The 13,749-nt window shown below is 39.4% G+C and overlaps 1 protein-coding gene across 2 annotated transcripts in view; it reads right to left on the bottom strand.

Moving 5' to 3' along the window:
- Positions 1-13,749, bottom strand: part of tns2a (tensin 2a) — a 49,830-nt gene that overhangs the window by 15,654 nt on the left and 20,427 nt on the right. The window contains exons 4-13 of one of the 2 annotated variants that reach the window (XM_048179337.1): positions 7,858-7,897; positions 6,788-6,826; positions 5,838-5,887; positions 3,527-3,710; positions 3,381-3,431; positions 3,142-3,264; positions 2,518-2,582; positions 1,256-1,339; positions 359-471; positions 104-164 (exon numbers count right to left, since the gene is read on the bottom strand). In XM_048179337.1, the coding sequence (XP_048035294.1) occupies positions 104-164; positions 359-471; positions 1,256-1,339; positions 2,518-2,582; positions 3,142-3,264; positions 3,381-3,431; positions 3,527-3,688 (659 nt within the window). In that variant the 5' untranslated portion in view covers positions 3,689-3,710; positions 5,838-5,887; positions 6,788-6,826; positions 7,858-7,897. Of the gene's footprint in view, positions 1-103; positions 165-358; positions 472-1,255; positions 1,340-2,517; positions 2,583-3,141; positions 3,265-3,380; positions 3,432-3,526; positions 3,711-5,837; positions 5,888-6,787; positions 6,827-7,857; positions 7,898-13,749 lie in introns of those variants that run through there. The other variant, XM_048179336.1, reaches the window with a different exon arrangement.

The raw sequence follows: 13,749 nt of genomic DNA, 5'->3' as shown, positions 1-13,749 counted from the left end.
ATTTGAACAAGCCCCTAAGTATTAAGCAGCAGTAATTATAATATTTGTCCTAGCAAACACCTTCTAATTATGCTTTAAATTATGTGAACGTCTCCACACTCACTATATGCCAGAAGTGTAGACGAGCTGCATGGACTGATAAATCTTCAGGAAAGGGAAGAAACCTGTCAAGAGAGTGAGGAAAAAGCGAGATATGAAGGAGGATTTGGCAAACTCCCTCTGAGCGTCTCTCCTCCACTGCGAAAGATTAAAACAAACTTGAAATGTGTGTGCGAATGTGAAGGAGGTTTCGCTTAACAAATGAATATACACTCATAGACACATATGACCTCATTGAGCCATGAAAACATTCACTCACCTCCATCTTCCTGGAAGTTGGGGATGGTAGGAATGAGGACCTGATGGAGGAAGAGAGGACTGCTGTTCATTTTGATGGCCCCTGAGAGCAGCCCTCCAAAGTAATAGATATACCTGCAGAGAGAGACATCAATGTTAAAGGGGGGTCTAATGCTATTTCATGCATTCTGACTTATTTACACGGTTAAAGAGTTGGATTCTCATGCTAAACATGGCCAAAGTTTCAAAACACGAGTTGGAAGTATAACAGAGTATTTCTGTGCCAAAAATACTCTTTCGATTCCTCACAAACTTTGCCCTTTTTTTCCCAAGTATGGACCTTTATTATGTAATAAAGTGTGGAATTCCTTGTACGGGCACTTCTCCCGGAAAAGCGCGCACACATCGACCAGAGCGAGAGAGCAAGAGCACGTCCATCAACATGCTTCGTTCAGGTTACGGAAGTCGGCGTAAATTCATAAATTCATTATTCATCATTCACTATACACTATATTCATTATAGTGATTCAAAAGTTATCCAGGGATAATGCGATGGTGTATTGTGTGTGTTTAAATATATTTGTTTAGCTGACCATTGATAGCTTGCCAACAATCTCTATGCAAAAGCTGCACATGCTCATGACTCTTTAGCTCCACTCACACGGCACGCCTCCAGGTGCTCGGCTGTTTTCGGAAAGACTCGATACAGCGTATGTATCTTTTATAAATATGATAAAACTAAAGACTTTTCAGAGATATGAAGGATGCACTACTACTCTATAGGTACTCAAGATTAACATGAGATTGGCAGAAACTGTGTGTGATACCCCCTCTTTAACAATTAAAAAAAGAATGTGAAGAGCAACAGTCAATAATAGTTAATAAAGAATCAACAAGACAAAAAACAGGGAAGATGTACCTGTTCTGAGAGGGTTGGAGAGAAGACGACACTTTATCTTCACAAAACTTCCTCATGGCCAATGTGCTGAGGGCCTGATCTGCCCTGTGTGCACAAATGCAATTGAAGACATAAGAGAAAGAACACATCAAAGACACAGACAACAAAAATTCTAAATTTTGTCACCTATTTAAGCTATTTGATATGACCTAAAGGTCAATTCACACTACACAGACAGACGCCAATAGACGGCAACAGGCACTTCATGGGGTTTTGTCAGATTAGAGTTGAGAAGTGACTTACATAATTCAGGCATGAAACTCTAGATGGTGCAGGCTAATGGGTCTTTAATTCATTTGGTAGCAATCACATCATTATCTACGTAGCACAGCTGATTAGTTGTTTTTGCATCAGCAGCCAATGAGCTGCAGCTCAACATTCAAACAAATAGAGGCAGTGTTTGCCTTTAGAAGTCTGCAGCACGGTTTTCAGAAACCCTCCTCCCTCCCCAGCTCCACTTGTATAGATCTGCTAGGGTGGTTAATTCATGTATGTTACATGTGCAGCAGCAGCAGCATGTCTTACATGCTCACAGCAATGTCTGTAAATGTACTGACAGTAGCAAGTCTCGGTACTTGGCTCTGCAGCAGCAGCAGCGTAGCAGATCTATTCCGTCAAGACCAAATACATTAACATAGGCATATCCATTACCATGCCAAACTATTACCATACCAATCTCCCAAGAGTTGTCATGACACAAATACTGTAATCTGGTGACTGTCGGCATTGGCCTGCATCTGTTGGTGTGGTGTGAATTGGCCTTAAAAGCCACAGAACTCTCATTTTGATTCACTGGGTATTCAAATTAAAATCAGACAAATTTAAATCAGTGGTTCTCAACCCTATTAACTCAAAGGCCCCCCATATAGACTAAAATATTTGTCCGGTATTTCTGCTGTAATTACGTATGACAAAGCTCTTGTTTTCAAACTTTTTTATTAACACAAACTGGGAGATATATTAAATTTACCAACCACAATACATGTCATATTACAAAAGTTTCAAGAACTGCATGTCCTTCAATAAAAACAGCAGGGGGGAAAACCCTTTCTTTTAAAAAGAAAATATGATTGCAGTTTACATTTTTTAGCATTTTAATTCAGTTAGATTATTTTAATACATAACAAATAAATAAACTGCATCATTTTATTGGAAGTTTGCTCAGTGGGCTCCAGTCCCCTGGTTAAGAACCACTGATCTAAATGTAGAACGGATTAACTTACCCTGCTGATATCTTGCTGTAATGCATGTAGGCAGCAATGATAACACCTGTCTTTCCTTTGTTGCCCTGAAAAACAATTAATACTAATCAACACCACTGCTACAGATAGGATTTACACTTAAATATGTTCCAAATAAAGAAGACAATCAGAGAATCAGGTTTTGAACACTCTTGTACAGTCGGGTACAAAAGTCTGGGACCACTATTGAAAAGACAAACAATTGAAGTTAAAGCTAATTTGAAAATTGAACATGAATTTCAGAATGTCTTTTGGGATGTTCTCTGTTTGCTTTAATGACAGCAAGTTTGTGTAAATCCTGATGGTGATGATCCAAAGAGCAACTTGAGCTTCAATGGAAGAAAAACATCTGACCATCTGTACATTTTGTTAATTTAAAATTTTAGGAGATTTTCAATGTGGTCTCAGACTTTTGAGTATCCAAAATTTGATATATATCACTGCTTTCTTGTCTCTTAATCTTTGTTGTTTTAAAATCTCAAACAAACTAAAAGCATGTCAAACCAGACATCCTCTGAGATCTGGCTTCATGTTAGCACCCTTTAGTACTCTGTCAACGCCTGTGACCCTGGCATGAACTGTCCAAAGATTACTATGACCTCTGACCTTACAGTGCAGAACGACCACATGCTGGGGGTCAGAGTTCAGCCAGTTCTCCATGGCTTTGCACATGGCACAGATCTTATCCAGCGGAGGAGCGTGCATGTCTGGCCAACCGAAGTCATGAACCTGAGGGAGAGAGAGAGAGGCTTTTTAGTCTTGGCTGGTATTGTTGGGTCTTTAAAAGTTCAACCGCAAAGCAACTAGTGATAGAAACACATAAAATCATAAAAACTGAGCCTTACCTTTGGGTTTAAACGGCTGATGTCATGCCTTCGCTCAGACAGATTGAATAACTGTTGGATAAAAATGGACCGGAACAATGAAAATGCCTTTAACACAAGCTTCCCTCAGATGCAGACATACAGTAAATACACACTGAGTCACCTACCAGAAACTTGTCCTGGTGTTTGGACTTGAGCATGGCTGCCACCTCCCTGAGGTTGAGGCGGTACCGCTGTTCTTCCAGCAGAGGAGGAAAGAAGACAGAGATGATCCTCTCCGTGATGTATGTGAGGTCAAAATCATAGTTCCTCTCCATCACTCTGTCCATCACCCGATCCACACTGAAGCTCCTGAGAGAGAAGGGGAAACCTGATCACACCAGCTTAAAGATCCTGGGACATTAACTGAAAAGCTAACAGACATGAACTAAAAGCCACAAAACTTCATGAGGCTTGTTGCAGGACCAAGATGATGTACTAGCACCACTCCATCTATCCATCCATCCAATTCATCCATCCATCCATCCATCCATCCATCCATCCCTATGAAGAAACACAGCTTCTCCAAAGCAAAACCGCTAAAATCATCATGAAGAACGATGTGACGTCCAGTAAATGTTATTTTATTGGATAGCTGGAGTTTGTTCTGAGAGTTGTGTTTGATTGGACACAGCTGAGCTGTCAATGGTGTGCAGCTGAACTAACCACGCACCCTGACGCAGATTAGCTCTCTGCTCCTCACCACACTGCGGCCAAAAGGGATTTTTGACTTTTCACATCAAATCCAAAGGGAATAAAACCCTGCTGAGATGAGGTAACTTATCTGAGATAAGTAGAGATTAGTACAAAATGATGTACTAGCACCACTCTACCAAGGTCTACCAAGTTTAAACCATGTCTACCCGCTTTTAGCCCAAACAATTAACCATCTAGACTTGTTTGGATCAGCTAGAAAAAAAAGCTATCAGAAGGATGGCTGGGAAATCCATCCATCTATCCATCAACAACCAACCAACCAACCTACCCATCAATCCATCCATCCATCCATCCATCCATCCATCCATCCACCAACCTACCAGCATACCTACCTACCTACCTACCCATCCATCCATCCATCCATCCATCCACCAACCAACCAGCATACCTACCAGCATACCTACCTACCTACCCATCCATCCATCCATCCATCCACCAACCAACCAGCATACCTAACTACCATCCATCCATCCATCCATCCATCCATCCATCCATCCATCCACCAACCAGCATACCCACCTACCCTTCCATCCATCATCCATTCATCCATCCATCCATCCATCCATCCATCCAGCCTACCCATTTATCCATCCATCCATCCATCCATCCATCCATCCATCCATCCATCCATCCATCCATCCATCCATCCATCCATCCATCCATCCATCCATCCACCAACCAGCCTACCCATTTATCCATCCATCCATCCATCCATCCATCCATCCATCCATCCATCCATCCATCCATCCATCCACCAACCAGCATACCTACCTACCCTTCCATCCATCCATCCATCCATCCATTCATCCATCCATCCAGCCTACCCATTTATCCATCCATCCATCCATCCATCCATCCATCCATCCACCAACCTACCCATTTATCCATCCATCCATCCATCCATCCATCCATCCATCCATCCATCCATCCATTTATCCATCCATCCATCCATCCATCCATCCATCCATCCATCCATCCATCCATCCATCCATCCATCCATCCATCAACCAGCCTACCTACCCATCCATCCATCCATCCATCCATCCATCCATCCATCCATCCATCCATCCATCCATCCATACCTACCTACCCTTCCATCCATCCATCCATCCATCCATCCATCCATCCATCCATCCATCCATCCATCCATCCATCCATCCATCCATCCATCCATCCATCCATCCATCCACCTACCCTTCCATCCATCTATCCATCCATCCATCCATCCACCAACCAGCATACCTACCTACCCTTCCATCCATCCATCCATCCATCCAACCAATCCATCCATCCATCCATCCATCCCTATGAAGAAACACAGCTTCTCCAAAGCAAAACCACTAAAATCATCATGAAGAACGATGTGACGTCCAGTAAATGTTATTTTATTGGATAGCTGGAGTTTGTTCTGAGAGTTGTGTTTGATTGGACACAGCTGAGCTGTCAATGGTGTGCAGCTGAACTAACCACGCACCCTGACGCAGATTAGCTCTCTGCTCCTCACCACACTGCGGCCAAAAGGGATTTTTGACTTTTCACATCAAATCCAAAGGGAATAAAACCCTGCTGAGATGAGGTAACTTATCTGAGATAAGTAGAGATTAGCTGAGGAAATAAAGTCTCAGAACTTAAGCATTCTCAACCGATCCTGCAGCGATCACTGAACTTCATGGTTTGAGATTTGATGCTTTAAAAGCTTTGATTCTTTTCAGCCAAACGTACCTCGGGAGAGTGTTTCTCTGTTTAGTGTAGGTCAGAGACTTTGTTGAGCCCTGGAAAAAGGACAAAATAAGATTATATCATTGTGTTTGGTAACAATAAATTCAAATTCAACTTCTCTTGTCTAGATGACTGTGCCAACTCTTGGTACAAAAGATTGTCTTTTCTGTTTATTTAAACCATTTTTGCTCTTAATATCTGTTTTACTCTCAAGGAGATGCATATATGCTATATGTAAACTAAGAACTGAAGCACTGTCTGAGGCCCAACAGCAAAATAAAAAACATAAATAAAAAAGAGGAGAACTTATTCTTGAGACAGTGGAGTCTAAAGGAACTTGAGTCAAAACTACAATGAGAAAAATAAAATAAAATAAAATAAAATAAAATAAAATAAAATAAAATAAAATAATTATGGTGCCAATTTTGGTTCCCATCTTACCGGTTGTTAATCTGACGTCACGCTCTAGCGCTTCCGGGTCCAAACGCTCTATCTCATACCACAAGAAAACAACAAATGGTGCTAATATACACACACGATGTAGTGTAATACTTCCAAAAAATTATAATCATAACCTTTATCTCCATACCAAAATCCCAGATGGCCAGACAGTGATTCATCTTTTATAAATTGTTAAAATATTAATGCCTGTGATGCTGTAAGCACCGAGACTGTTGTGTAGACTGTAAATATATTGAAATGTTTAACTTTAAAATGTTAAATGTTTAATATGAATTAATAGCGATCATAAACGGCCGTGGAGATGCCATTCTCAAGTGAAACGAGTCGAGGCTTGGACCCAGAAACGGCGTTCCTTACGTCACGACTTAACAAGCGGATATCTTAAAAGGTCAAAGGGGTTGACCAAAAGGTTTGTGAATCCCTGATCTAGAGGAACAGCCATGTGTCAGTTAGTGAGAGAGATAATGAAAGAATAATAAAAATGTTCTTACCAGATGCTGAATGTGTCTAGAGGAGGATGTCCCCCTTCGCTGCAGCAGATGAGAACATAGATATATAAACAGAGTAACAACACAAAAATGTACCATATTTTACATTCATTACTTCCAGAAGCATCATGTAATATTTATGTCTTATCTGAACCCTGAGTGCAACTGCTGACCCCTCAAAAAAGTACAGAACATCCTTGATTATATCAACACACCTAAACTGAATGAAACGAATTAAACAAACTAACAACCTAAATAATTACACACTAATGAAAGTTAAAGTTCCCCTGTGTTTTAGGACATCAGACACACAATAATTGATGATTATGTACATTACATGATACAATTCAAAGTATTGGGGTCAGTAAGATGCTTGTTAAAGAAATGCATACTTTTATTCGACAACAAGTCTGCATTAAATTGATCAAAAGTGACAGTAAAGACATTTGTAATGTTGCAAATGAATGCTGTTCTTTTGAACTTTCTATTCATAAAAAAACAATTCTGAAAAAAAAAATATATATATATTGTATCACAGTTTCCACAAAAATATTAAGCAGCACAAATGTTTTCAACATTGATAATAATAAGAAATATTTCTTGAGCATCAAATCATCATATTAGAATGATTTCTGAAGGATCATGTGACACTGAAGACTGGAGTAATGATGCTGAAAATACAGTTTTGATCACAGGAATAAAATACATGTTATAATATTTTTAAAAAAAAAAAAAAAAAAACAGTTATTTTATATTATGATAGTATTTCACAATATTATTTATTGTTTTACTGTACTTTTCCTCAAACAAATGCAGTCCTTGGTGAGCAGAAGAGACTCTTACTGACTCAAAAATTTGAATGAAGTTTTACACACTTTTCAAACATAAACATCACAACAGACAGTCATTTTTACCACTAGCAAGTGAGCAAATGACAGTGTGAATGAAAAAGTGAGTAAATGAAAGAGTACATGAACAAGGAAATAAATAATGAGTGAGCCAGTGAGTAGGAAAAGATGATAAATGATGAGATAAAAGGAAGGAAACAAAGAAAAACAGAAACCAAGTCTCACCAGTTCGGAGGGCTGCGCTGGGATGCAAGGCTGTGTTGATCTGAAACAGAGAAAAGGAGCATGACTCAAACCCAAATTCTGCATCGCCTCCACCGTCCAACACAGACACATTCACTCATAACCCCGTCGTCTTTCCCAGCTTCACCCGTTTGTCCTGGGATGAGGGGAAGGGAGTGGTGTAGAGGGATCTATTGAGATGGGGAGAAGGAAATGCTTCCCCAAAGCAACAGATAAGCAAACTATCTGCTGATAACACTGAGACTGGAGAAGAAGCGAGATGCAAGGGATTGTGGGTCATGGACAGTAACCAAACACATTAGTATGCACATTCCTCTCGGATGATCTCGTACAAAATAACAGGACACGACAACATAAATTGTGGCACAGTATATGCATGACAACTCTTACACACCCAAACGGACACACACCATGTTTACATGTCTACATGTTTTGCCTTATGGGGTAAAGGGGGCGGAGGCACCATTAGTGTCGCAGGAGGGAAAACGTGTGTGTGTGTGTGTGTGTGTGTGCTGACATTTACGCTTACGTAACATGAAGCGCTCCCCCTCCCCGCACATCCGATCCCCTGCCCAATCCTGCCCTGTTTGTTTGGCCACAGGAAAAGGGCTGAGGCAGGGAGAAGTCACTCTGAAGCACACAGACGCTACACTAGCCTTGACCTACGACTGTGTGTGTGTGTGAGTGTGTGTGTGTGTGAGAGTTTAGGGAGTGAGATAGAGAGTTATTAAAAGATTGTATGTTTTTGTTCAACAAGACAATGAAACATAACTTATGAGGCACTGGAGGACGGAGGGACTTGTTCGTTTGGGTGTTTGTGTCTCCAAAAATACATGCTAGGAGATGCGTCTTGTGTTTCCTTAATTCCCGATGAAATCAAAATGGGAGTTTTTTTGGCTTTTAGGATGTCTGTTTGGAGTCATCTATATGCTAATTTAGCTATATGCTAGCATAGTCCAAAAGTTATCAGATTTAAAATTGACCAAAATTGGATGAAAAATACTGATGACTCATCCTGCACTCGTGGGCGTGTCCTTAATTTTGTCCAATTCAAATGCTCTCTTGATTAGATCTAGCTGATTAGTAGCTCAATGAGCACATCCACCTTATTCCTGACGAGCCTACTGTGTTTTGAATTATGGGTGGCACTTCCGGTTTGGGGAACTTCCATTTAAAAAGACTGAAATGAATCATTACAAATCATAAGGTTGCACTACAAATAAAGCTTATCTGTTAGTTTGATTGAATGAGCTGTCATGTTTTATTTTCAGATATTCACGAGAATAACGTAACGCTTGGTATTTTAACCTGACGTTACAAAAAGAATATCAGTGGCAAGAGCTCTTTTGAGTTGTTGTCGTTTTTCCTCACGTTTGTGGTCTGTTCTCCCGATTTTAATTTATGATAAATACCATTAATAATACATTGGATTGCACGAAGAATCTCTCGTTTTTCTCCTTGTTATTCTCATATCTCTTTCCAGGTTTGTTTTCACAGTTAAGTACAATTTATTATCTGTCAAAATGAAGGGAATCACTTTGAAAATAGTATTACACAATTCTGAAGTAAATTAACATTTTTGATTAAAGTAACGTATACCCATCTGTTATTGATGTGGAAAGAATTGCGCTTTTGGGGTTACTCATGGCCTGTTGAAAGTATCTTGCTGATGCTTTTACACTTTTAAATGTCCTTTTAACGTTCGATGGTTGAAGGGTGAGTAGAATAGCTGTCATCTCATTGTAGCCAGTTTTAAAAAAAACATATTATTGCGTTCAAAGAGCGCTTAACGGAAGTTACACCGATAATTTGCGCAAAGCGTCATGGGGCGTTGGAATAAGGTGGATAGCTGCGTTCGAAATCACGTACTGTTGAGAAGGTACTACATTTGAATTTAAATTTACTTCACGACTGTTGAAAAAGTACATTCTATATAGTAGGAATGCGTGTAGTATGAATGAATTCGGACATACTACATCAACCATGTTGTTACTGTCACATGACATACCAGCATCGGTTACGTCCCTTCAACTCCATTCACAAATCCTCTCCTGTGGCCTCATGGGATAGTAAAGTGTCCATCATATGCGCACTTCAGGCCTGCATTGACAGCAAGATAATTAACACTTTCAGATGCCCAGAAAGCTACTAAAGACGTATTTAAATCAGTTGACGTGACTACAGTAGTTCAACCTTATTGTTATGAAGCGACGAGAATACTTTTTGTGCGCCAAAAAACAAAAACAAAATAAAGACTTTATTCAACAATATCTAGTGATGGGTGATTTCAGAACACTGCTTCATGGAGCTTCGAAGCTTTACGAATCTTTTTTTTGAATCAGTGATTCGGAGCGTTTATCAAACTGCCAAAGTCACGCCCCCCAGTGGTGAACCATTTAAATTTCAAAATACTTATGATGTAATGAAGCCTCGTTTACTGAAATCATGTGACTTTGGTGCTCTGAACCACTGATTTGAAACAAAAGATTCGTAACGTTTCGAAGCTTCATGAAGCAGTGTTTTGAAATCACCCATCACTAGATATTGTTGAATAAAGTCGTTATTTTGTTTTTTTGGCACACAAAAAGTATTCTCGTCGCTTCATAACATTAAGGTTGAACCACTGTAGTCACATGATCTGTTTTAAATATGTCTTTAGTAGCTTTCTGGGCATTGTAAGTGTTAATTATCTTGCTGGCTATGAAGGCCTTAATGAGCCATCAGATTTCATCAAAAATATCTTAATTTGTGTTCTGAAGATGAACGAAGATCTTACGAGTGTGAAACGACATGAGGGTGAGTAATTAACGACAGAATTTTCATTTTTGGGTGAACTAACCCTTTAAAACTCTACTCTTATTCGAAGGACATCCTGGGAATTTTTATTACCAAAGAGAGTCAAACAGACATCGGTTTAACGTCTCATGCGAAGGACGGTGCTTTTTGACAGTAAAGTGTCCCCATCACTATACTGGGGTGTTAGGACCCACACAAAACACAGGGTGAGCGCCCCCTGCTGGCCTCACTAACACCTCTTCCAGCAGCAACCTAGTTTTCCTAGGAGGTCTCCCATCCAGGTACTGACCGGGCTCCACCCTGCTTAGCTTCAGTGGGCAACCAGTCTTGGGCTACAGAATGATATGGCTGCTGGTTAATAAATGGAACACCTGGATTTCCAACTTTTTTTTACCAAAATATGTAGCATACAATCAGAGTATGTGACTGTCAGTAAGTCAAGTCAAGTCACCTTTATTTATATAGCTCTTTTTATAATGTAGATTGTATCAAAGCAGCTTTACATTGATAACTGGTATATAATTGTGGCTGCACAGCAGCTCTTCAAGAATAGTGTCAATGCAGGCAGATTAAAGCACTGTTGAATATCAAATTTCAAGTTAAATGTCAAGTGTCCCCAACTAAGCAAGCCAAAGGCGACAGCGGCAAGGAACCCAAACTCCAACAGGTGACATCATGTGGCAAACAAGTGGCAAATAGGTGTTAAAATGGAGAAAAAAAAATCTTGGGAGAAACCAGGCTTAGTCGGGGGGCCAGTTCTCCTCTGGATCAATATCCTATACAGTGCAATGAATGTACTGTAACTTGACCTTCTATTTCCAGTTTGATGAATTGATCTGATTATCTGCTTCTTAACTCACAGTATTACTGGATCAGACTGCCAAAATATAATTTTACACAAAATTTGATTCAAATTTATTTTTATTTCAGGATGTTTACCAAACATGGTAAACTACACAAGCAACATGATGAGGTCATGTGATTAACTACACAACTGTTCAAAAGTTTTTTGAAAGAAGTCTATTTTGCTAAAAAAAAGGCTGCATTTATTTGAGCAAAAAAACAGTAAAAACAGGAATATTTTGACATATTCTTATAATTTAGAAGAACTTTAGAAACTGAATTTTCAGCATCATTACTCCAGTCTTCAGTGTCACATGATCCTTCAGAAATCATCCTGATATGCTGATTTGATGCTCAAGAAAGATTTCTTGTAATTATCAATGTTGAAAACAGTAGTGCTGCTTCATATTTTGGTGAAAACCATTTAGTAACATACTGTAAGCAGTTTTACTGTTCTATTACCAGTTTGATGAATGATATCAGGAGATATTTCTTTCTTGACTCATTATTGGATCCAACAGTCTGTATAGAATCTAATTTAAAAAATGCAAAATAAGGCAGAATCCAGTGTTGTACTGTGCAGTACACTATTATCCCAATAGCCAGTGTTTGTTCTCATCAGTGTTTTTGTGTGTTGCTAGGTGGGATCCCATTATGATATCAAGTTTCTTGGCTAAAAAAGCTGCTGTCACATTTGAAGAAAGTGAACGATTATGTCTCAAAACGCAGTGCGGACAGAATTCAAGGCTAATATTTCACTCCGGTGGAAAAAAGACATGGTATACAAAGACAAGAAATCTCTCTGCGTCTCTCCCCACACACAGAGGGCTGCACAACCTGCCTGTAACGCTGTAAGGGAAGATAAGTGTTAAGTGAAACGCAGTGTAACTATTTTTACCAGGTGTAAAAGATATCACTGCGACTGTGTTAAAGACATCAGCCGCTGAGAGCCATTCAATTACTGACCCTCACACTCTCTTAAAGTCTGTCCATATGAGCAGATGTTTCTTCTTCAGTGCCCCTCTCGCTTTTCGTTTTCCTTTTAATTCCCTGGGAACATTTTCCTGCTTCCTCTGGTAATTTTCCCCCTTGCTTCCCCCTCCATCTATTCGTTTTTTTCCCCTCTGCGTGTCAGTCATTCCATAAACATTTCCTCATCCATCCTGTTCATGTTTTCATACATGTAACTGTATTTTGGTCTTCCTTTACAAAAAATGTACTTGTCTTGACAACTCTCTGAGTGTTTGGCATGGTAATGGGTATGACAATGTTGTCTGTTTGGTATTGGCGGATTAGATCTGATGCGCTGCTGCTGTTGATTATTATTGCTGCTGCTGCTGAGCAAGTACAGGACTTGCTATTGCCAATACATACACGACACGCTGCTGTGAGCAAGACAGACATGCTGCTGCTGTGCAATATAGCGTACATGAATTACCCGTTAGCAGATCTATACAGGTGGAGCTGGGGAAGGTGGAGGGTTTCTGAAGCGTGCTGCACTGCTATGGCAAATGCTCCCAAAGTATTTTGAAGATTGAGCATGCAAGCTCATTGGCTATTAATTGGCTCAGCTGTGCCCTATAAAGAATGATGTGATTACGAGCAGGCTTGAGTTAAAGACCTATTAGCCTGCACCATCTAGAGTTTCATGACAGAACTTTGTATTAGTTTCAACCATAATACACTACCATTTAAAAGTGTAGGGCCTGTTTTTGTTGATGTTTTTGAAAGAATCCTTATTCTATCCAAATTTATTTGCATTTATGAATCAACAAAACAGTAATATTGTGAAATATTATTGCAGTTTAAAAGAACAGTTTAATACATTTGAATATATTTTAAAATGTAATTTATTTCTGGGTTGTCAGCATTTTCAGCATTATTACTCCAGTCTTCAGTGTCACATGATCCTTCAGAAATCATTCTAATATGCTGATTTGATGCTCAAAGAAACATTTATGATTATTATCAATGTTGAAAACATGCTGCATCATATTTTGTGGAAACCGTGATACATTTTTTAGGATTCTTTGATGAATAGAAAGTTCAAAAGTTCAAAAAGTTAAAATGTCCTCTTCTTCTTTAGAATAATTTGTGGACTAAATGTGCACAGAGAGCGCCCTCCGGCTGCAAGTATGAATTGAACAGTATCCAGCACTCATATTGATGACAATAAATATTACTTCTCAGTATAGAAAATTGACATAAATATATAAGAATCCATCAGTATTTCTC

This window comes from Megalobrama amblycephala, linkage group LG24 (assembly GCF_018812025.1).
Source record: "Megalobrama amblycephala isolate DHTTF-2021 linkage group LG24, ASM1881202v1, whole genome shotgun sequence".
Lineage (NCBI taxonomy): Eukaryota > Metazoa > Chordata > Actinopteri > Cypriniformes > Xenocyprididae > Megalobrama > Megalobrama amblycephala.
This window is presented reverse-complemented; position numbering and strand designations above follow the sequence as displayed.